Source organism: Miniopterus schreibersii, assembly GCF_964146895.1.
Source record: "Miniopterus schreibersii genome assembly, chromosome: 2".
Taxonomy (NCBI): domain Eukaryota; kingdom Metazoa; phylum Chordata; class Mammalia; order Chiroptera; family Miniopteridae; genus Miniopterus; species Miniopterus schreibersii.
Genome location: NC_138102.1, coordinates 155,742,987 through 155,766,291, shown reverse-complemented (window position 1 = coordinate 155,766,291; position 23,305 = coordinate 155,742,987). Strand labels below are relative to the sequence as shown.

Here is a 23,305-nt window from a genome sequence, read left to right as displayed (position 1 = left end):
ATTTTACTTGTCTTTCTTCTTTTTCCTAAGTGGGAGCTCCCCCAGGTTCTGACTCTGGCTTTCTCCTCTCTCCTCTCTGTATAATTCTCCCCTTTCCCACCTCTCTCTAATCTGATGGCTCCCACTGTCACTCTGTGTGGATGGTCACAGTGGAAACTATCAACTACTGAGGACCTGTGCTGTGCTAGGCACTTTTTACATATCCTCTCTTTGATCTCACCCCAACAATTTTCCACCTTCTAGATGAAGAGGCAGAGTCTCAGGTAGGTTCGGAGACTCACCCAAAATATCCAAGACCACAAAACAAAATAAGCGATGAAACCAAAGTCTGAGCCCAGATCTTTGGGGCTCTAAGGTGCACGCTACACTGTCCGTCCTAACCCATGACTGTCTCTAGTCCCAATGGCATGGTGCACTTAGGTACAATCGTGTAGGTGCCACTGCGAGTCCTTTGAGTTAATAAAGCTCTTGAATAATCATAACCTGCATGTCTTTTTCCATATGAACAACTATAAACCTACTTTTGCTCAACCCTGTACATATTAGTTAAATTTACTCAAACTTTGATCAAGTATAGCAATGTGAGGTCACGCGTCACATGTAATGATTTACATGGTTTTTACTCCCCAGCAAGTCGAAACAAAATGTTTCACACAAATGGTCCCGAAGCGTCTTGAGATCAAGATGACTATAAAAAAATGACCATAAATGCATATCCTCAAATGATTACCCTTTTCCCTAATTTAGAAGGGAGAGAGGACAGAAAAAGACGTATGGAGTAAAAAAATATTTGGTTCTGTCTACTATCATATGAAGAACACAGAGAAAACAACTTATAGTAGGATGCAAGTCAGTAATAAAAACGCATGAAAAATGCTAAACTATAAAAATATAATTTACATTAGGTCTCCTGTGACATAAATATTGTCAGGTAAGGTAAACTACTGCCATATTAACTTGTACATATGAATAGGTAGCCTCTGAACATGTTCTTTGGTGGCTCCCTATATTACAGTTTGTCTTCCTGAGCGGATGATACGCTCCCAGAGTGACGGCTGGAGAGCCACTGTTAGCTGGTTCTCCTGTCACTTTGTGGTGCTAACTGAATCTTATCCTGGGGACTGAGCAGCAAAGAAGACTAAGGCCTCATTCTCAAATAGTTAATGCAATTTTATAGAGTGATTTTGAGGGGGAAAAATCCAATATACAGCTAGGTTTATTATAAAAATAAGAGAATTTATATTAGATGCAATGACACTCACTAAATGTGTTTCATGGATACACTAAAGCTCTAACTTTGACTTCTCCTTAAGTCAGTCAGCTTTAATCTTCTATGAAACAGAAGAAACTTTGAATCGTGGACAACCACACCCTCTGCGCAATGCTACTAATTTTAATGAGGAGTTACAAGCAACTGGATGTGGCAGAATCACTGCAAACATGTCACCAACGCTAATAAAGCTATGCAAAGTGCACACTGACGGAAAGCCAGTGTTTCCCATTGAGATCGAACACTACACCCTTCCCTTCCTTAAACCATTCAGTTCTGAAATTCAAGGAATTTCTTAAAGTATGAATCTTCTGTTCAAATTTGCCAATGGGAAACCTCCAGATCTGGGAAATTGAGACATTAGCAGTGACAGGAGGCATGAGGTCAGAAGATGACAGATACGACAGATGGTGCTATTCACTGCACGGAGAATTCTTCAGTAAATACCTGTGCACCGGAGACTTAGATTTGGTTTGTATAACTAAGCTCACTGGGAACCGATGACTTAGCCAGTGTATCGCTACTTCGGTGATTGACAGTCCCGTTTCAAAGTTAACAAAATGGGAGAAGGGTAGGGCAGGGTAGGGTAGGGTAGGAAAATCATACAAAATCCAGTACAGTCCCAGATCAAAACCTCTGATCACTCACCACAATCATTTGAGCCACATAACTTTCAGGTCCAGTGTATTCAGTTGGGTCTTTAACCTTCACCAAGACGAGAAAGTACAAGTAATGCCACATATTGTGTTCTGACTTGATGTGCTCCTCAAATGACACAGTTTTATTATCAAACTTGTCCCTCTCGAGCCCTGAAAAACACAGGCAACACAATGTATGCAATCTGTCATTTAATCAGCACTTATTTCTTAAAGTAAACAACAAAACATAATAATTGTGTGAAAAAAATGCTTTCTGTAAGCGTGTGCCAATTTAAAATGTTTGGTTAAAACAACACAGCACATAAGGCCTCCAGAAAAAAAGGTCACAGTTTATGGACTTCTTCCCAACTAACATTTCCCCCACATGGATATTCGGGAATACACGGTCTTACTATAGATGGAAAATTTGCAGATAATTTCAAATAGAGCCATATCAAAATTGTCAAATTAAACTGGACCACAAGACAGAAAAAGAAGTAAAAATGATTGCGCAAGAAAAGGCACACATGCTAATCAGGACAGAAGAAAAAGTCATTTTATCCAGGAACTTGGGTAAAATGAGGGAAGGCAGCTGACAGTCATCTCTTCAAAACAACTTGTGATCAGTGAGGGGTAAGCGCACGTCCACCGCGCCTGGGCTCTGACTGCAGTAAGGACTCGCAGTTGCATCCGGCCCCTCAGATGACTGTGTTCCGGCCATTCTGGGAAGGGGACACTCTGCTCAATTTCAAGGGCACATTTTCAGTCTCTGGATGGACACTGAGGAAAGGATCTAGGTAGTAATACTCTTTTCTCTCAAAGGTTGAAGACTGGATGAAAGAAAGTGAATGGAGATGAAGAAAAACATCCATGGAAAAAGGAATTAGAAAGCCAAGTAAAATGGGATGTTGGGATTCAGTCTGGTGGTTTTACAGTTCAGATATTGGAGAAGAAACCAGGAAATTGAATTTCAATCCTGGCTATTCTTTTCCTAAGTACACATCCAGATAGATAGATAGATAGATAGATAGATAGATAGATAGATAGATAGATAGATAGATAGATAGATGATAGATAGATAGATAGATAGATAGATAGATGATAGATAGATAGATAGATAGATAGATAGATAGATAGATAGATAGATAGATAATTTTTTTTAAAAAGGCCATGTGGCATTTCAGGCATGAAGGAGACCCTTTCAATATTAAGATACAAAGTTCAGGAAGTACAAAATCTGTCCCAAATAAAGGAGTGACCTTTCAAATTATATTATTGGGTATTTTAATGGAAAATACCATAAAATTTAGCTGGCTGATGGCTATGCCTCATCTTATTTGACCTACCATCAGCTCAGCATGCCCTAAATAGAATCCAGTCTTCTCCCCAACCCTGCTCCACCCACAGGCCTCTTTTCATTCCATGGCAACGGCATTCCTCCAGTTGTTTAAGCCAAAGTCTAGGAGCCATCCTCGAATCTTCTCTCTCTCTCACATCCCACATCCCATCTATGTGAAAATTCTTCTGGCTCTATCTTCAACACATATCCAGAATCTGATCACTCTCACCACCTCCACCACTCCCAGTCTGGTCTGGGCCATTATAGTCTCTCGTCGGGGTTACTACAATAGTCTCCTGGGCTCCCTGTTTCCACTCTTACTCTCTACAGCCTATTCTCAACACAGCAGCCAGGGTGATCCTTTAAAAATCTAAATGAGGTAGCGTCTCTCCTCTTTTCCAAACCCTGCAGTGGTTCCTCATCTCCTTAGAGTAAAGGTCAAAGTCCTTAAAATGGTCTCAAGTAGAGTGGCCAGATAAAATACAGGGTGGCCAGATAAAATACAAGATGCCCAATTAAGTCTGCCTTCAGGTAAACAACGAATAACTATTGAGTATAACTATGTCCCATGTGATACATATTTGCTAAACCTTAAGTGATTTGGCCCTATAACCTCTCTAACCATCTCCTACTATCCTCTCCCTTGCTAACTTTTATCCAGCCACACTGGCCTCCCTGCTGTTCTTTGCACACAGACACCTGCTTCAGGGACTTAGGACTAGCCATTCCCTCTGTCCACAACACTCTTTTCTCTGGTATCTCTTTGACTAACTCACTTACCTTCAAGTTTTTGCTCAAATCTCACCTTTTCAATGTGGCGTAACTTAGTCACTCCATTTGATCCTATCACCCGTCCCTTCCTTTCTGCAGACACTCTCAATCATTCTTTCCCATTTCCCCTCCTTTCTCTATAGCGCTTATCATCTCGACTGAATGTAGTCATCTCAATGTTGTTAAGTCAAACTGGACCACAAGTATAAGGTAAAGGGGTAAAAATGACGTACAAGAAAAATCCTGTCTACTAATCAGCATAGAAGAAAGAAATGTCATTCTATCCAGGAACTTATTACGCTTATCATTTACTGCATGTCCATGGGCAGATAGATCTGTCTCTGTTCTTCACTGATGGTCCCAATGGCTTAGAATGGTGCCTGGTACGTAGCTGGCACTAAATAAAATATTGATTCAATGGCTTAAGAATATTTCACTTATAAAATGTTGTCCCACTAGGATGGCTATAATCAAAACCAGATAATAGCAAGTGTTGGTCATGATGTAGATAAATTAGAATCCTCATACACTGTTGGTGAGAATGTAAAATAGTACAGCTACTTTAAAAAACAGCTTTGCAGTTCCTCAAAAGATTAAACATAGAGTTACCATATGACCCAGCAACTCCACTTCTACAGACACACACACACGAGAAATAACAACATATGTTCGCACAAAAGCTTGGACATGAACTGTTCATAGCAGCGTTATTCAGAGGGGGTACAGTTCAGTGGCTCAGTGGTAGAGCATTTGACTGCAGCATTATTCATTAATAGCCAAAAAGTAGAAATAACCCAAATGTTTATCACCTGATGAAAGGATAAACAAAATATCCATACAATAAATATTTTCTGCATTAATATAAATGAAGTACTGATACATGCTACAAAATGAACCTTTGAAACATCATACTAAGTGAAAGAAGGAAGACACAGAAGACCACATATTATATGATTCCATTTATATGAAATGTTCAGAATAGGCAAATCTATAAGAGGCAGATGGTAGATAAACAGTTGCCTTAGGCTGAAGGGGATAAAAGGTTGGGGGAGGGGGGAGGCTTCTTTTGGGGACAGTGAAAATGTTCTAAAATTGATTGCGATGGTAGATGCCTAGCTCTGAATATACTAAACACCACTGAATTGTGTTCTTTAAATGGATGAGTTGTAAGGTATATAAATTATATGTCAACAGAGATGTTACTCCAAAAAAAAAAAAAAAAGAGAGAGAAAATGTTGAAGTAGATTTTCTCAGAATTCAATTCAAACAATTATCTACCTGTTACAAAGTACATAGGGCTATAAAAATAATGTGTCTACTATCAATTAATCCATAATGTGGCAGAGGAAACGGACAACAGACATTCTGAAGTGTTATACACTGCCAATGAAGCCTAGAGAAAGGCAAAATGAATTCTCACTAGGTACATTTTAAATGGTTTTGAAGAGTTATAGAGCTTTGAATGTCTGGCCTTGGGCCATGATTATGGCAAATGGAAAAGAGATGAATGGCAATAGGAGATATTTAATTTTTATTTAGCTCATATTTATGCTGACAACTATAAAGATGTCTAAATATGTGATTTATAATTCCAATAATCCAATTTGACCTTTCAGCATGTGAGGAAACAAGATTCAGAGGGATTCAATTAATTGTTCAAGTCAACACCTTTGGTTAGTGGAAAAGTCAGCCAGTATTTAAATAAAAATATTTCTGACGCCAAAGCCATGTTCTCTTGCCATCTGGGCAGAGGCTATGGCATGGCAAAGCTAGAGATGAAAGTAGACGACCTGTTTGGGGAGGCATCAGTTCCACTGATGTGGTTAGAAGGGAACATTTGGAAACGAAGAAATGGTACATTTGGCACAAACCATAATAAGCTTTAAACACAAAGCTAAGGAGTCTGCATTTCATTCTGAAGGCTTTGTGTGGAGAGGAGCATATTCAGAGCTGGGCTGTCAGTAACTTCCTGTGGCAGGACTTAGAAGAAGACTGTGGGAGAAGAGGCTGAGCGTGGAGCCCAGGGACTAGGGTGTGGAAATGTAAGAGGGGAGCTGGTTATCTCACCTTCATCGATTCTTGCTCTCTGAGCTTTGTTGTCAGTTCCCATGGTTTCAACCACCACCATGCTGATGATTTCTCAATCTTTAGTCCCAGTACTGACCTTTCTTCTCAACTTCACTTTCTATTTCCAGCTGCCTCCCGGGTAGCTTACGGGTATGTGAAACTCAACTCATCAGAAATCTGTTTCTTTATCCCTTTTTATTTACCTCTGTTAATGAAGTTCCTGTCAAGCAAGGAACTTGAAGTGATCTTCAGACTCATGCTCTGAAAATCCACTTGGAATCACTCTGACTTTGCTCCACTCTCCAAACACTCTAAATCCTTTGAAAATGTGATGCCTCCATCCAGTCTCTTTCCTGCCTTCCAGGGATTCCTTCTTCAAGACACAGCTCAACCACTCCCATCACTCTGACTCCCACAGACACAACCAGTTAGTTGATCCCCTCAACACTTTGCAATGAAAATTTGTTGATTTCTATCTTAGGCTCTACTGCTTTATTGTCTGATGTATTTTTGTCTTACCAGCACCTGGCACAGCAGCTGGTAAACAGTAGGCATTCAACTAAAGTTGATAGAATAACTGAGTAAATCAAGAGAGAATGAAGAGGAACTTGGAATGAAAATGTAAGAGGCATAAGAGGGCATGATGTGGTCCAGTTAGAGAGAGAAATTTGTGAGAAATCAAGAATGACTCTGAATTTTCTGACCTAACTGAATTGAAGGTTATATCACTAACGTAAGAGAAGAAAAGAGATTGTGGAGGGAGGATACATTTCATTTGAGATGTGTTGAGTTTAAGATGCCTATAGAACCACCAAGTTAAAGTGCTAGGTAGGAAGCTGGAACTTCCAAACAGAGAGTTCATTTGTAAATAGTCTAGTTCAAGGGTAAATGGCATAAAATGAACAATGAAAGCCAGGGTATTGGCTGAGAGGACCGAGGGAGAAAGAAAGAAGAGTAAGAGGAGCTTTGTGTGCTCACTACTAACTTCTCAGGAAAAAGAAGACTACACTATTCCCACACGGTACGACTAAGGTGAAGGTACACAGCCACCCATCACCCGGCATCCCCATTCCTCTTCTCTCCTTTCTTTTCCCCATAGCCTTTATCGCCATTTGATCTTATACATATGTTGAAAAGTAAGCTCCATAATGGTAGTGCTTTTTGTCTATTTTTGTTCACTGCAATACCCTGGCCCATAGTAGGTGCTCTATAAGTAATTGTTGAGTGACTAAGTGAGTGACTTTATACAGATAATAAGGGACTAATATACTGACAGAAAAACTAAGTAGCCCCTCTCTCACAATATAGCCTTTATCTATCTCCTATACATCATCTAGAAAGATCTTTAATTCTACAAACCTGACTATCTTTATGACAGGAATTCTGACTTATCAACAAATCCTGTCTCCATTTTGTTATTTTTGTCACACCTGATCTGTCCATTTTCTCCCTTTCACTGAATTTTCAGCCTCTAGTAATTCAAAATTAATCATTGTCTTGGATACCAGAGCCAATTTGTTTTCTATGTTTACTGCTTCAGTTCTGTCATCTGCTAATTATCACCCCATCATGACTGCCTTCTGGATCACTAGTAATTGTTTTCTGAGTCATAACTCTCAAACATCTGGTCATTGCCTTCAAGGCTAGAAAAGTCCCATCTGCTCCCATCGCCTGTCACAGTATCTACCTTCTCTGTTGCTACTATGGGTGTCACTAGGTGCACTTCCAGAGCCAATTCTCTCCCACTGTGGAGATTCTCTCTTCTGCTATTTATACGTTATCCCTCTTTGGATCACAACTTAACACCCGACTCTTCCCAGAACCATTTGTTGATTAATCACAACTATTTTATAGGCTACTAGCACAGCCCCCAAATATCTCAAATGTTTAAATCATTCTTGTCATTAATTCATATAAAGATATGGTATATATTAAATCTTATATGTGGTAAGCAATTCCAGGAATGAATGCATATCTAGATATATGTTATCATAACACTGATCACATGTTTTCTCTGAACAAAAGGTCATTTCAGAGCAGAGAGTAGAGAACCCTGATGCTACAGGGATTAGCAGCTAAAAATGCACCACTTTTTAATATTTAAAAACGTTTCTATATTATTTTAAATGTTCATAGTAAATTTGTTCTACTTTCCAACATTTTATTTGTACTAATGTAAAAATATAATTTAAATTTACTCTTAAGTTAAATTACCTAAATGGCGACTCAAATTTTTGAATAAATATGAGGCTTCTGGGAAACAGACCATGTGTCAACATCCCCCATGCCTTCCAGTTTCCCTGTATCCCTGCGGGCATGTGTATGCCACAGAAACGATACCCCGCATGTGACAAAAATTAGAATATCTGGGAATCAGTGCACCTGGATATTTTTGCATGCAGTACATATTAATTTAGTACTTACTTGTTTTATCTTTCTTTTATAGGTTATATACCACATGAGTATAGAGACAATGTTAATTTGGAGCTAATTGGATAGTCATTCATTTAAGAATATATTTAAGAATGATCCCCAATATATGCTACAGAAGCATAACAATGGATAAGACGGGTCTAGATTTCTTAAATAAGAGAAATTAACATGTATTGAGTGCTTAGACTCAGCTAACCATTGAGCTAGGAATCCCAATACATGAGATCTCATTTATACTCACCACAACCCCCAAGTGTGTCCTTATATCTCCCACTTTCCAGATAAGGAAACAAAACTTGGCAACATCACGTAGCCAGGATGTGGAACCAGTAGAGACGTACGTTTACTATAACATTCATGCATCTTCTATCATATGATAATGAATAGCACCCAACAAAGGAGATAAGGCAACAAGAATACCTACAGCACCATATAGCTAAGGGCGATCTGAGGGATTTAGGAACAGATGCGTTTGCTTCTGGTTAGTGAGAACAGAGACGGCTTCACGGAATAATGACATTAGACTTGGACTCAGAATGAGGGCAGGAGTTCAACAGCTTAGGGATTTGGGCATTCCAAACAGAAACACCGTAACTGAGGGGACACGTGGAGAGCTAAAGATGAGTAATACAGTTGGACTATAACTGGAGCTATAAATGAGAACACTGGGTGAAAAGGTAGGCAAACCAGGAAGGGGCCCAATTGTGGGGCGCCTTACCTGCCAGGAAAATTAGGAGTTTTAGAGTCATAGACTGCAGTGCTTTTGATAGACTTTTGGTAAGGAAATGATGAATTCAAAGTGGAAAAATTAGTCTGGCAGTGCTGAGCAGGCCATTTGGGGATGAGCCAGGGTGAGCCTAAAAAACCCCAGGGTGTGGCTATGGGAATATGTGGAAGGCAGTGAGTAAGTTTGTGAAAGAAGATTCATTAGCACATGGTAACTGGGGGTCCTGGAAAGGGAAAAAAGCAGATGCTAAAAACGATGGAGAAGTTCCAAGTCCAGGTAACTGAAGGTCTAATGGGATGTCATTCATTGCAATATGGAAGTCAGGATAGGTGCTGGGTTAGAGGGAGGAGATGAAAAGGCATACCATGATCACGTTGGCTGCCAGGAAGTCATACTTTTCTACATGTCAGTCAACAACTGAAGACAAAGGACAAAAGCCTGGAGAGAGGTTGGCGCTGTGGTGGCATATTTGGCAATAATGTGCATAAAGTGATGTTAAAGAGGAGGGCAGAGAGAAGAGACAAGGAGTCAATGATAAAATCAGAACTGCTTATCTAGGGGTTGGGAGAAAAAATAGGAAATTGTGATGAAATAGGAATTGTGATATAATTCGAGGTAGAAGGAAAGGTCAGCAGGAAATTAATGATGAGACTTGAGAAAAACATTTCAATGTGGTGATGAAGGTTATGGTGCTGTTTTAAGAAATTTATAGGCTATAGGCTTTTTAATAACTATAAAAAGCCAAAGAGAATTTTGACAATGAAGGAAAAGCTTAGAGGAACAGGAATGGTGGTTAAGTGTTGGCCTTATTATATTGTTCATGTTTTTTGTTGTTAGAATATGGGAAACAGGATCGTGTCTTAGAATGAGGCTTACACCCTACTGATGCATTCTTCCGAAAAAACCACTTTTAGGAGGTAGTGACCAGACGTAATAGTTATTATGATCATGAAGAAAGGATTTAGAGGAAGCAGCGTAAAAGCAAGACCACGAGACAGAGAAAGATTTTTCAAGGGCAGCATCTTTTTTTCTCTGTGGGACTCACCCTTCAATACAATGGTTCACTCCCCCAAACCCCCAAATTATTGTATGGCATTTTCCTTGGCTCCATCTCAATCTTGCTTTCCTCCAGCTAATCTAGACACATAAAGAGAAGACTCTTCTTTCTTCCTCAATTTCCTTCCAGGAAGCCCCTCCCCGGCATTGTGCAATCTGGTATCTGTCCTCACCCTCCTGGAAACCACTCTATCTAAAGTCACTAAGCCTCCTAAATGAGAAACCCAAAGGCTCTACTTCAGCTCATATGTTACTGGCCTCCTCTGCTTTGACAGTCACTAATCAATCCCTTTCTTCCCAAGCTGTTTTCTCTTTTCGCTTCAACGTGCCACACATCCCTGGTTCTCCTCACATCCCTTGGACTTGATGGTTGTACTATATGTTCTTTTTTAACTTTTCAATGCTGATGTTTTCCACTTGAACTCCATCTCCCTTTCTCGCTCAGAAGTCTTTCTCTTCACTCCAGCTTTCTCTACCACATACAGGCTGAGGATTCCCTGATTACTGTCTCCACGGCAGACACGTTCTCTGAGGTCCAGACTCATATGTGGACCTCTGTGCTGAGCATATCTCACTGGGGTGTTCAGTACACACCTCATTTCTAGCATTTCCAAGGCTAAATTCAGTATGTTCCTACCTAAAACTGTTTTTTTTTCTTCTGTTCTCAAACTGAACTGTTGATACTACCATCCATCCAGGTACCCCAGCCCTTTCGTATTCACTTCAAACCATTTGAGATTTATTAGCTCCTAAATATTTCTTGATTCTGTTTTCTACCCTTAATGTTGCCACCACTGTTTCCCGAGTCAAGGTTTTGTTACCTTTCACTCGGAATATGGCCATAACCTCCGACCTGGTTACTCTCTCTCCAGTGTCGTCCCCTCATGAACGACCTCCCACACCTGCCACAGTGCTCTAAGACAGAAATAAAACCCTGTCTTCCTCTACTTAAAATTCTTGAATGGTTGACCATCCCCTAACAGTCGATAGGATAAAGTCCACGCTTTTTAACATAAAAGGCCACATGTGATCTGGTCCACCACCTCTCTTGGCATTCCCTGCTCAGAAATGCGAGCTCCGGCAACACTGAAGATTCTCACTATGTTGCTCTGCCTGCATCCCTTTCCTTACGCTGGCCACTCTGCTTCTACCCCCTCTGATGTGGCGACCTCCCTTCCATCTCTTACCATCAGCTCTGTCATCATTTCTTCTAAGAAGCCTTCCTGACTCTTGCCTGCCCCCTACCACAGCCTGAAGAGGTACACAACCTGTGAACCTCTCTATCACTTCCCCTTACCCATTAGATGGCAATGTTATATATTGTGTTTGAATTCTACGGTAGAGGAAGGGCGTGTCTAATTTGTTTGTTCCCTTGGACTATAGCTCATTATTACATGTTACCACTTGGTACGCCTTCAACTAGTGGAGAGAGGCTGCGAAGGTTTGGAAGAGCCATGGAGGGGAATGAGACAGCTGACAAAAGGCAAACCAAGGAGGGAATGGGATTTACTGAGGACCCATTGAAGCAATATAGAAAAATGGTGTCGTGAGGCTCTTGTGCTTGTATTATGACTTTTATCAAACCATTCTTCAGCCCAACATGGAAAAATAGATGGTGAGTGTAGGCTGGAGTTGGGGGTTATTCCAGGATGGGAAAGGATTCTAGGGTAACTAGGCCAGCTACAGAGTTAACGAAAGGCAGAAAGAGCTGAGGCACGCGGAGAAGAGGGTAGAGCCTAAGGGAATGAAGAGGACAAAGAAAAGGTTGGGCCTGAGAGAGCTAGTGATGGGAGAAGGGAGGACAGTGTGTGGAGGGAGAGAGAAATAGAGAAAACAGAGAAAGCAGCACAGTTCAGAACTGAAAACAGAGTGTCAGTGAGTAAATGTTCAAACTCCTGGAAAAATCATCAGTGGATTCATAATCTAACAAAATAAAAAAGAATCATCCTGTTATTTAATCAATATGTTCCTGTGATGAAAAATCTGTTTACCAGTTGATGGAACCTTTTGGTGTTTTGCAACATGTTCAATAGTCAGAGAATAATAGAAATTGCAGAAATAATGATAAGCTAGCTTTGGGATGTAATTCTTCTAGCTATTTATGGAACAGAGAACCCCAGTCCAATGCTCAGTTACATAATCTGAATTTTGTCCAGCTTTCATTTTGAAAGGATTTTCCCCAAAGCATGACACATAAACACCATTCTAGCCCCTCCTGGGCAGTGTCAGCTATTATTTTAGTGTCTTGAGAACACTTACCACAGATGAAGCAGGTTGTCTTGAGAATTTCTTCTTTTTTCTGTTTTTCACTTCTGAGATCAGCAAAAGTATCAATGATGACACCAAAAATCAAGTTAAGAACGATAATGATAACAATGAAATAAAAAAGAAGGTCATATACCACTCGAGCAGCAAACAAGGGCTCCTGAAATAAAAATTTAAAATAAAAAATATATACATATACATTTTCAAGGCATGGTGATTTAGCATATTGTCTAACAAAGGGAATATATTCAATAAATATTTGTTCAATCAATATAAACACTATTCCAAGAAGGAAAAATAAGGCCCACCTTCTATTTTCATTTCCTTTAAATGTAATGAGAAAAGCTTCATAGCCTGCTCCCTGAACCCCTTCCATTCTCTCAGACTTACACTCCCCCCACTCCCACTCCCACAATGGAGAGACTTGCTTTTTATCAAAAACCACGTTGTCACCATGATAAATGCACTTTGGTACAGTAGGTTGCACACTCAGAAGTTGCACAAAAGAGATACAAACATCAATTCCAAAAGTCAAGGAGAATAACGATTTGTCAGTTTCTGGAGTAGGTTTTGTTCTTGGCCTTATAGGGTCAAGTACGTACAGCTCAAGCTATTTCTACTTGATGAACAGTATTAAAGTACACATTGGAGGTTATGTAATCCAGCTTTGTCATAGAGGAGGAAACATTAGATGAATTAACAAGGTGATACAGTTAGCCTGTTGGGGAACTGAGATTTTTCAAGCTCCCAGCCTGGTGCTTGAGATTTTGCAGCTAATAGGAACTTTCTCAGCCTTGCCATTTTAAGATATGAAATCCTGTTAGAATTTGTTTAAATTTTATGTTCATCATGGATAAATAATGAAGGCTACTCGTATTCAGAGGCAAAGAGTAAATCTTCATGCCTGAGAAACCTGACAGACAAGAGGCAGTCTAGTTTCTGTTATTTATGTAACACTCAACTCCTCTATAAGGTCTGTAATCACGATTTTGTTGCTGTAACACAATACACAGTTCAGACTTGGAAACATTTCATAACTCCGCCAGCAACATAGACTTTTAGTACGTTAGTGATTTGTATGTAATCCTAGCGTACAATTAATTGGTTTTAATGACTACCATTATACTTTTAAAGGAAACGACACAAGATAGTACCCTGAAAACAAAAAACATGTTGTAAATGTTGTTACGAGAGTTTTAAAAACTGATTGTGTGCTTCTTGGAAAAATACTTTTCCTCCAGCTTACATCTTTCGATGGCCTCCTCAGCACATCGCCCACACCACCGCCGTTCCTGAGGCCCTGGTTCAGGACAGTGACAATGCACATCAGGAGAGTGTCACACGTCCTTTCAATGCCGTCTTCGTATTCTCCGTCAGCTATAAAAGAACACAAATTAAGCAGTGCCACAAACTTGTGGTTTAAAATACACTATTATCTACTTCCAAAGATCTGGTGGGGTGTTTATTTTTTCATAACCGTGCCATGACACAATTTTTTTAAGTCACACAATACCTATTTTACACATGGCAGTCCATGACTGACACAGACTGATAAAGCCACTGGAATCGTTTTTTCTTCCATCGGTGGAAAATGACAGCATGAGAAGGACAAACTCTAAGAAATCTAATCTTCACTGAGCACTGTTGTGCTGTGGGGAGAGGGAGACTGTGGCCAGACCGCCTGAAAACACAGTCAGCTCACCCAGGAAGCAAAGGATTGCGGGGAAAGAGTGCAGAAGGAAGCTAGGTAGGCCTGGCTTCAAATTCCAGTCTGTTCCAGTTCTGGGACCCCAGCAAGTTCCTTAACCTCAGTAGCCTCACCTGTAAAATGGGAGGTTTGTTTACGGATTAAACCCTTCAGAGGGTTATAGTTAAGATATGTAAAACACTTTGCCCAGAGACTGGCATACACATTGTAGATGCTTAAAACTTCAGGTAGATATTATTTCATTAATTTGGTTAAAGTCTAAGCTTTCTTAATAACCAGCATGGAGCTACAGATAAGAAGCACAATGTATTTATGTGAACAATTTATTTTATACAAATGTATTTATGTGAAAATATTTAGGGAGGAATGGGGAGAGAAAAAAGATCTAATGTGACAGAAAAATTTCTAGTCTTATTGTGCCGAATGGCAATGTTACCAAACTTGGTAATAATTTCCCAGTCATTACAAATAGTAAAAAATTCAAACTAAATTAGACACTGGAATCAGGGTTTCCTAATTTGATGAGTGAGCAGAAATGTATTTTTCTTGTTACAAAATTAAAGAACCATAGTGGTGCTGAATTTTGGAATTGTGCAGCCACAGCCAGCCCATCAAGGCGTGAGTGTAGAAACAACCACCACCAAAGGGAAAAAAAAGAATCAGCCTAATTTTGTCTACATGATCTAGGACCAACAGCCCATTTGGTACTTTGTTACGAAAGGCTGGTTCTCCTCTTGTGAACTGATTTTATTATAACATCACTTGGATGAGGGATCCCAGTCTTTTCACTTTATTCAGAGCTATTTCTTTTAAAAACATGCACCGTGGGAGAAGGGCTGAAATCAGAGATGTGCGGGCACCAAATGCAGCCTCAGAGGCCTCGGCAGAGTCTGTGCTGGACCACTTGCCTTAGAGGTGAGCCGCAAGGCAATTCTGACTTAGAAAGTAGAAGAAATAACACTGCTTTTGGAGGAAGGAGAAATGGGGAGGAGGTAGGGCAGCAGTCGAGCAGCAGAAGAGACAAGACAGGCAGAGAAAACAGGGAGAGAGCTCAGTCCGCAACGTGCCATTTAGGTCCCGGACACCTGGTGCTGGGTTCTAATGCGATGGCAAGGGAGAATGTGAAGAAAGACAGTTAGACATGTGTAAGAGAGTTAAAAACATTTTTAAAGAGAAATATGGTTTTCCAGTAATGAGGTCAGATGGAATGTGTCTCTATGTTACTTTGCCACCATTCAATGAAAGCAATCTATCTAGTGGCAGGATCTCAATTTGTTTATTAATCAGCAATGTCATACACATGTTTACTAAAGACCTATTAATTAGTACCATCTCCCCCCAAGAATTTAGAAATGAGGTTGGTTGTTCTTTCACAGGTAAGCTAGTAAAATCCACATACAATTCATGTGATTAGTCATTGTGAAATAAAATAAGTTGGCTGCAAATATACAATGAGAGAATTGGCTTTCTGCGTGGCACATAAACAGGGGGAAATGCCCAGGTCAGATTAATGCTAGCAACAGTCCTGTTAACACGCTCCTTAATAACTAGTGCACAGGCATGCCAGTTTTACATAGTAGCCTTTGTGAGCCTGGTTAATAAGATTCTATCTTTGTGAGATGGATCCGCTCATAATATGTTAAGCCAAGTTCCCAGGCCTTCAGGCTGAAAGCCAGGCCCTGAGTCATGGCAAATTCACCTAAGTAAATGCCACCTTGTGGACACCTATCTACATAACCAGCTGGCCTCCCCAAGCCAAACCTGCCTCATTTCACTACATCAACAGCCCTGGGCTAGGTGCTAGGAACACAGGTGGGAAGATGAAAGTGCTGCCGCCCCTAGAAACTTCTGTTCCCCTAGGAAAGGTAGGTCAGCAGATGAACAAAGGCAGTGCCGTATCACAAGGTAGTGCAGAGGCAGGAAGGATGTGCACCTCATGGGCTGGGTGTCAGGGACAAGCATCCTGAAGGAGGTGGCGCCTGAGTGGAATCCTGAAAGAGAGGCATGTTTGGCCAGTATAATCAGTGAAGCAAAACCTCCCAGGCAGATGAAATGGGACGAGCAAAGGCAAGACAGGCATGAAAGCATATGCGGTGCTTGGGGAACCGCGGGCAGACTGGATGACGGAGCCTTGGGTGTATGCACACGAGCGTGGGAGGCGTGGGAAGAGAGGCGGGCAGGGATCAGGGGAGGGGAAACCCATACACCAAGACGAGGGGTTTACACTTTGTCCCGCACGCCGTGGAAAGCCACTGGAGAACTTTCAACAGGGCCAAGGTGGTTTACCATCCAGTTGGTGAAACAGTATTTGAGATAAAACATGTAACGAAGGTCCTTGGATAACGGCGTTTTGCTCAACATCATTTCATTATAACGTTGATGAGCTGCCACAGGAACTTAACTCTTGTTCATACCAGCTTATGGTAAAACCGGTTTCGATTTACGTTGTTTCCCAGCACCTATCGATAATGCTGAGGGAGGACTCGTTGTTCTTAGGTGCTGAGACAATGAACGTGCGACGAAAGCCGCAGAAGTCGTGAAAAGAGATTAGAATTGGGAGAGAGTCTTTCATACCATGAGTACGCAAAGGGGAGTCCCTCTAATTAATGTAGACGCCAAGTCTGCCCTGAGTATGCAACGGATAGGACAGGAGGAGGGGGGCATTTCCCATGGATAGGACAGGAGGGGGGCATTTCCCATGGATAGGACAGGAGGGGGGCATTTCCCATGGATAGGACAGGAGGGGGGCATTTCCCATGGATAGGACAGGAGGGGGGCATTTCCCATGGATAGAACAGGAGGGGGGCATTTCCCACGGCGTGAGCAGGGAGCCCCAGAGGTAGAAACAGTGCTCGCTGCTGCGATGAACAGCAAATCAGCAGCATGGAGCGGAGTGGACGGCAAGGCTGCAAGCTCTCTGGGCAGCCCTAGAGAGTCTGGGTTTTCTCTGGCAGGCCATGGGCCACGGTAGAAATCTTGAGTCGGGGGAAGAGAGGGAAATATTCAAAGCAGGGATTTCTGACAAGTAGTCCAGTGGTGACATAGTGGGTGAGCTGAAGAGGACAGAATGGGCAGAGGTGGGAAGACCACTTAGGCGGCCACGGCAATCATTCGGGCATGATGTGCTACGAGCGTCCACAGGGTAAGGCCAGGGGGAATGGAAAGAACAATGAACGGAGCTGGCGGGACGCTAGGCGCGAGCGGGAAGGCAGTGTTAGTATCACAGCGAAGCTCCCGGCCGCAGGTGACCTGACCAAGGACGGTCCCATTAGGTCACAGAAACGACAATCCAGAAGGAGGGACTGGACGTGGGGTGTTCTGATGAAGACAAGGAAACACTCGCGATGACTCTTAAGCTTACAGGGTAAGGTGAGAAAACATTTTTAAAAGCTAGAGAAGACGAGAGAGCTGGGAGAGCACTGGGATCCCAAATGAAGGAAGGAAATAATTTAAAGATGGACAAGGTACCAAAAAATGTCAGAATTACAGAAGTGCCAAAGGCAAGGAGAAGCCAGGAAAGGTAGGTGGCTTTAGCAATGAGGTCACAGGCAAGGACAGGAAGATGGCCAGTAGTGAAGGAGAAGCGTGTGGGGGCGGAGAGAGTGTAACCAGTGTTTCATAGAAACACTTGGCACTGAAAGGAAGGAGAATGACAGGATATTAGTTTGGGGGGACACGAGAATGCAGGGGAAGATTGAATTAGGACCTACGAGGAAGAGGGGGAACAGATGGTAGCAAGGAAAAGATTTCAGATGTAAAAAAAAATGGTCCAGCTCATGGTGGCAAGGGGGTAATGATGAAAACAGAAGCAGTTACAGAAGGAGTGAGGGGCATGGCTGTTTACATGCAAAAGGAAAGAATGAGTGGAAACAGACTTTCATGTGGAGACATTTAAAAAGAGCTAAATATATACGTGTAAGGAACTTAGAACATTGTTTGGGACATAGGGTATATTAAATTCCAGGTATCATAATTATCATTATTACCAATAAATGGCAGTAAAATCTTATGCAAAGTTATAGTTTTAACATAATCAACAAATTTTATACTTGAACAACATGGGATTAAGTTATTCTCATATTTAGTTGAGTATTAGTAAAATGTTTTTTCTTAATTCATAATAGAAATAAAATGTTTCATATGAAGAAAGGAACAAAAATATATTCTATTGGCTCTGAAGTATTTCCCCCCTATCTGAGGTGTTAGTCTGGTTAAAATGTCCACTGTGTTGAGGCTGAGAAACGCTGCTCTATTACGAAGTTTTGTGTGTTTTTTTAATACTGGACATGCTTGAATAAGACCATATAATAATGCTATTTCTTCTGCTTTAAATTAAATTATTAAAATATTAAATTATTCATTTTGATGGGTTTTTTTTTTTTTTAGAAAGCAATAGATTGCCACTGAGCTATATTTAAAAATTTGAGTGCAGTTAAATTTGTTTGTTAGTCTTAAACTTTAATTATCATCAAGTCATTATGGAAATGCTGATATAAAAATTTTTTTAAATAGAAAAAAACTTAAAACACTGGGTACTTAGAAGGAATCCAAAATGTAGAGTGGCATTCAGAGGCTGATTAGTTTCCGGTATTTATCAATCTTTTTCGTTAAAGTAAACCACCAAAACATTTTCAATTTGAATTACCCATAAATGTTAGACATCTGTGAACTTCCTCCCCTTTCTGTACATTCAAATGATTTTTACTTAGAAAATAACTGTGACTGTGTTTTATAAAATGCCTCACACAGGCCTTACTTTTCTAGAAAATCAGTTATTTGGGTTTATTTTTTAAGTGAATATTTTTGTCTAGGAAGTCAGGGAGGTCTGTAGCAAATGAAATAAAAATTCTTTTTTTTTCCCAACCACAGTTGGTTGCCGGTTACTGCGCTGCCGCTGGGACAAAGACCCTACTGGCATGGGCTGGAGCTGCCTCGGCCACTGCCTCCCAGTCACCACGAGGCTGTTATTATGCCTCTGTGTATGTCTGGGCCTTTGTAATGTGGTCCTGCTGTCCACAAGGTAATGAACCAAGGCCATCACAAATGCACACTAGGGTTTGCAAATTAAATGTAATCCTGGTCTTAGACACAGAAAAGTTATTTTTAAATCTAAGTGACACATGCCGCACAGCAAACACCAGGCTCTAGCTTTCACTCTACTACTGCAGTTAAATACATGTGGCCAAAATTTAAAGGGGGCAAGGGCTAGAAGATTAAATCCATGGAATTTTCAATCACATAAATTTTATTATTTGCCAAGTCAAATGCAAAAAGGGGTCAGAAGAAAGAGTAGCTCGATACAGGCATTCCTGTAGCTTTTCATACCGATTTAGGAATGATTCCTGATTGTGAAAAGCTACTGCCACCATCTCTGGCTCCCAACAATGTCTGTCACACCTCCAGTGCAGAAATTCCTCCACTATCCTTTCTTCCCTATGCTGGGGGTTTTTCTAAAAAATGATATGGCCTCTCCCCACCGTTCCCATCTCAGGTGGAGCCTAAAAAAAATGGAGACTCTGCTCCTTGAATAATACACCTGGAAGGATTGTCCCCATCTGTCCACAGAGAAAGGGGAAGTTATGTTCTTTGTGTAATATTTTAGGCGAGTAAGAGGCTGTAGAAGTTTTTAGGAGAAGCCTTTTACAAATTTGTATTCAGTAACAAACTAATATCCAAATAGACTCTGTAAGAGAACAGAGTTTCTGAACCTCAGCACTATTGATATTTTGGCTGGATAATTCTTTGTGGTGGGAGCCGTCCTGTGCATTGTGGGGTGTTTACCAGCATCACTGGCCTCTACTCACTAGCTGCCAGTAGCACTCCTCCCAGAGTTTTGACAACCACACACGTCTCAAGACATTGCCAAATATCCCCTGGACTGTGGGGGGAAGGGGTTAACTGCAGTTGATAAATACATGATCGAGAGTATTTAAGAAATGGCCTTAAGAACACAGTATGCATTCTCGGGGAAAGGCAGAATTTTAACAATCTCTAAATTTGGGTCAGGGAAGAAATAATTTATAGAGATCAATCCTTTAATTAGGAGGCAATAAAATTGAGAAGGCTGGAGTACAGGCTTTGGAATCAGAGATCTAGATTGATTTACTAGCCATGTGATCTTCCTTAAGGTCCTGCAGTGTTTTTACCTATAATATGAGGATAATTACCCGCATCCATCTCTCCTCGAACAGGCCTGAGGGTCTCCACATGCTGCTCCCTGCGACCAGGATGCGCTTCTCCTTCCTCTTGGCCTGACTGCTTCCTTCCCCTCCTTCATGTCTCAGTTTAAATAATCCCTCCTCAGAGAGGCCTTTCTATTTGATCTTCCCACAGCCAGGCTCTCTTGGGATTACCTATATCACAGCACCACTTGTAGGACTCATCATATTTTATATCTTTTTGTGATTCTCCCACTGTTTTATAAGTTCCATAAGGGACAGGGTCCGTGCTTGTTTACTCAACAGTGTGTCCTGAATACCTAGCATGGTGGCTGGCTCATCGTACAGGCTCACCAAATATTGATGTACGGAGGAATGAATGAATACACAAGGTTTTAAAAATTATTACTATTATCATCGCCAAATGATGTACTGAGCAGCCAACTAATTTCCTGTTTTACAAAAATATTCACTTCATTTTTTTCTTTTTTTTTTTAATCTTCATCCAAGGATATTTTTTCCATTGCTTTTAAGAGAGAGTAGAAGGCAGAGAGAGAGAGGACAGAGAGAGAAACATCAATGTGAGGGAGACACATCATTGGTTGCCTCCTGCACACAGCCTGCCCAGGGCCGGAGATCGATCCCACAACTGAAGTACGTGCCCTTGGCAGGAATCGATCCCAGGACCCTTCAGTCCACAGGCCGATGCTCTAATCACTGAGCCAAACTGGCTAGGGCTCACTTCATTTTTTTCAATGTTAAGACCAAAATGTCCCTGTTAGTAATAGTATATGAAACAATTATAATAGAATGCCTGGTGGAGCTTCAACAACAATGCCTGGGGAATGGTGGAAAGCCTAAAATCTATAGAATTGCACAGAGCTGGGCAGCCATGACCTGGGGTATGTTTACACCATGTATGATCTGGAAGATCTCACTCCAGGAGACTACGCTCTTTCAGTGACCTCACGGTGCCTTAGGAGCTTCCAGCTCCCAGGGTGGGAAGAGCATCACTAGCTCAACCGCTGTACTAGGGGCCCCTGGGTCAGCCACTGTTCTAGACACTGGTGGGAGGAACGGAACACTAGCTTTGCTGTTGGTTCACTGGCAAAGTAATATTCTGTTCTTAAAAATCACACCATAGTTAAAGTATATTTTCTTTAAAATAAAGGAAATAATTTTAAAGTAATATTCAGATGTAGAAGAGCAAGGCAAGGAATAGGGTTATTTATGTATGTTAGATCCATGTTGTTAAAATATTTGTGTTAACAAGGAAGTAAATTTTAAAATTATTTTTCATACTCTGTTAAGGAGAAAAAATTTTGAATAGAAAAAAGATACATACTAGTGATAATAATTGACGTTCAAGGTGCCCCAAAGGTCCTAAGAGCTATTTAATTTTATCTAGCTATTTAATTTTACCCAGCTACTTAAATCATGTCCAAGTTTTTTAAATCCCTCTCTGTGATTTTTTAAAAATCATGGATATTGATAAAAGCAAAGCAGCATCTTTAGACCTAAATCTGAGATTGTGACAGATTCTGCAAGCTGCTCACAAATGAACTTGATGCTTGTCCCCAAGTTAACACACCAAAGTGGATCATTACGGTGATCATGTGGGAAGGAGTCGAGATCAGGAGAGGCCAGTATGGGTTCAGATTAACCTCAAATTGGGGATGTGGGAGACATTATGTATCTGGGCTTTGGCAAGGAGGCTTCAAGAAGGAGCTTAATAAATTCTTTTAAAGATGGAGAAACATGAGCTAAATGGTAGTCTATTTTAGATAAATTTCCATGAGGCTGAAGAACTGCACAAAACGTGACTATGTCAATGTAAAGGAATGTCTCTAGAAGCAAGCTAAAGAAAGATCTCTGTCCTCAGCACTGTCCTATGCAGCATTTCTAGCACCTTTAATGAAAATATTTTAGAGCAGAGGTTGGCACTTTTTATTTTTTAGGTAAAGAGCCAGATGACAAATTGACTTTGTAGGCCACGTATAGTTTCCGCTGCATATTTTTCTTTAAAGAAAAAAAAAAACTTTAAAAAATGATACAACCATTTTTAGCCCAAGGTGATAAGTCAGATTTCCCCATGTGCCATAGTTTGTCAATCCCTGTTCTAGAGCTGATCAAACTTGAGGATGACACAAGAGAGAATATATTGCTTAACAGAATCAGGACCGTAAAGGTACCATGACACCTTAGAACTGGAAGGGACCTGAAACCGAGAGATCAGCTGGTCAGAAAACTCCCAGTCCATTCACAGGACAAAATGGAGCAGTTCTTGGATTGCAGGTTGGCAGAAATAAATAGAAATAAATGCATGCTTTTACACTTGAAATCCCCAACTCCCAATCATATGAGTACAGGATAGGCATTTATGGCTTGACATTGGAACCAGTGAAGGACGGCACTTTAGCCAAGAGTCAGCCACATATGGGTCAAGAGTGTGGTGTGATTACAAATTCCACCATCCAGAGTCAGACACCACCACTCAGCTTCTTGGCCTGGATGTGACATCAAGCGTCAGTGCCGTCGTACGTGAGGAAGGCTGAAGAGACCAAAGGTGAAACGTGTGTAACAGGACTTTAGAAACTGCAGAGCACAGTGAGCTACACGAGCAGAGCGTGAGTGGGTTAGTTGTTTGGAAGCCTTGACTGGGTTCCCAGGAGGTAGGGGAGAAAAAATTCTTCGTGGCAACTGCTCAATCCCTACAGCGGCCGGGCACACTGGGATAAAATGTATTCATGTGGTTTTTTCTCCCTTTAGGTTATAAATCATGAAACACTGAGTCAGTAGAAGGGACTCTCCATTTTTCTTCAAGCAACGGTCCAACATTTCAAGGAAAAAGGCAACTTGGGAATGAAGGCCCC

General features: G+C 41.0%; 1 protein-coding gene across 2 annotated transcripts in view; it reads right to left on the bottom strand.

Annotated features, from left to right (window-relative positions):
* The window catches only part of ITPR2 (inositol 1,4,5-trisphosphate receptor type 2), a 405,501-nt gene that overhangs the window by 37,098 nt on the left and 345,098 nt on the right, over window positions 1-23,305 (bottom strand). For both annotated transcript variants that reach the window (XM_081129350.1, XM_081129351.1), the window contains exons 53-55: window positions 13,813-13,943; window positions 12,561-12,726; window positions 1,919-2,079 (exon numbers count right to left, since the gene is read on the bottom strand). In XM_081129350.1, coding sequence (XP_080985476.1) covers window positions 1,919-2,079; window positions 12,561-12,726; window positions 13,813-13,943 — 458 coding nt within the window. The remainder of the gene's footprint in view (window positions 1-1,918; window positions 2,080-12,560; window positions 12,727-13,812; window positions 13,944-23,305) is intronic.